We start from the raw sequence: 1890 nt of genomic DNA, 5'->3' as shown, positions 1-1890 counted from the left end.
GCCAGGGCAACAGTCCCGGATTCCTCCACGGGCTCCACATGCACCTGCTCCCTGTAAACCAGGGGCTTCTCTCAATTCCTCCAGGGAGACCTGGTGTGGGTCCTCTCCCAAGGAACCCCTTCCTCTGCTTGGGGGCTCTGTTCTGCAGTAGAAGGGGTGGTGGTTGCACAGCACCGTGAATGCACGCAATTGTCCCTGAATTGTACAAGTTTCAGTAACTGAAAAGTTCAATTTTATTAAAAACCAAGTTCCTAATATCAATACAAACAACAATGGGCAACAGGAAAGGATGGTGGAGGCCACCAGCGTGGGGACCGGGGCGGGCGTGGGGTCAGTGCAGCTCTGCCTGGCTGGGCTCCGGATCCTCCAGCCGGGTCAGGAGGAGGTGGACGCGGAGCGCCAGGGCCGAGCGGGGCACGTTCAGCAGCACGTAGGCCATCACCTGGTTTAGGCAGCTGAGGTCCGAGGGCTGGCAGAGATCCTCCGGGTAGAGGTCCAGCCAGCAGCCCAGGAAGGAGCAGACGGCGCTGGGGTGGGGCGGGCAGAGTCAGAGGCCACCCCGGCCCACGTGCCGCTGGACCCGAAGGGCTGAGGGCGAGGCCCAGGTGTGAGCCGGCCGCTCCCCAAACCTCCTGTCCACGGCCCCCAATACAGGACGGGGGTGGGCAAGCCTGGCTGGGACGGGACTGTGGGGATGGATTGTCACAGGGGCCGGCTCTGAACCCCCAGCCTCCCCTCTGCTCCCCAGGGTGCCCGGGACCCGCCCCAGCTCTCTCCTCCTTTCCTCCTGGGGGGATGCCCCGGACCTCCGTCCTCTAGCGGGAACCCCCAGGTGTGCGGGGCCGGGGTTCTGCCCAGCCCTCCCCAGCCACAGCCCCCAAATGTCCCCACTGTGGAGACAGGATCCCTTCCTCTTGTCCCTAAGCCCACTCACTTCTTCAGCTGGTCATCCTCCTCATGGTCAGGGCAGAAGAATCCGTACCTAGAGGAGGTCAGGAGGGCGTCACGTCTAACGTCCTGGGTCCACTGCCTGCCAGGAGCGCTAGTGGGACTGGGTGACACCTCGACTAGAAGGGAAGCCCCGGAGGGCAGTGACTGTCTGCTCCCTTCACTGAATTACACTAAGTGCCTGGAAGTGCCTGCATACAGTAGGCGCTTCGTGTATGTTTGCTGAATGAATGGGCCGTAACCAGCTCATTCCCAGGTCTCTGAGTGGGCCTGGGGCCCCTCGGCCAGCCCCAGTGGTCCCTGCTCGGGCTACACCCAGGACAGACAGGGACCCCCAGGTGGAACCTGGAACCTCCTCTACAAATGGGATACCGCTTTGCCCGAGGCCACGTGTGAGTGACGCTGGAGGCAGAGAGCTTCTCCACGGGGACGGAAAATCAGGAGCAAGAAGCAGCAGCACCCGGGGCAGCACGTCCCGCAGGGCCGGGCGTGGGGGCTCTTTCCACGGCTCACCTCACTGTCCTTACACCGGCCCTAGGAGGGGGTCCTCTGAGCACCCCTGTCCTCACATGAGCAAACCGAGACTCACAGAGGAGAAGTGGCATTCCCTGGACCACAGCAGTGGGTGGCCGAGTCCCCACTGTGCTGCGGGGGGACGCTCACCTCTTGAACAGCAGGTCCAGCACCTGCCGGGTGGTGGCGAACCTCCTGTAGGTGCAGAGGAAGGTGGGGACAAAGAAGGGGTCCCCGCTCTGCAGGGCAGGCACCAGCTGATTCACCAGCTTCTCCAGGGTGCCTGCCGTGATGGTCCCCACCCTGCAGGTGTCATCCAGGGCCTGGGCTGACTCATGTTCACTCTGGGTGGGACAAGGAAGAGCAGCTCACACATACTCAGTAGTAAAACGCAGAGTCCCTGTCACCAGAATGGAAGTGAGGACAGGG

General features: G+C 62.7%; 1 protein-coding gene across 1 annotated transcript in view; it reads right to left on the bottom strand.

The window, feature by feature from the left end:
* Positions 1–1890, bottom strand: part of LOC103581153 (ral guanine nucleotide dissociation stimulator-like) — a 5825-nt gene that overhangs the window by 1052 nt on the left and 2883 nt on the right. Inside the window, exons 3-4 of the mRNA XM_008563052.1 lie at positions 1612–1764; positions 935–982 (exon numbers count right to left, since the gene is read on the bottom strand). Coding sequence (XP_008561274.1) covers positions 935–982; positions 1612–1764 — 201 coding nt within the window. The remainder of the gene's footprint in view (positions 1–934; positions 983–1611; positions 1765–1890) is intronic.

This window comes from Galeopterus variegatus, unplaced genomic scaffold (genome assembly GCF_000696425.1).
Source record: "Galeopterus variegatus unplaced genomic scaffold, G_variegatus-3.0.2 Scaffold12458, whole genome shotgun sequence".
In the NCBI taxonomy this organism is placed as follows: Eukaryota; Metazoa; Chordata; class Mammalia; order Dermoptera; family Cynocephalidae; genus Galeopterus; species Galeopterus variegatus.
This window is presented reverse-complemented; position numbering and strand designations above follow the sequence as displayed.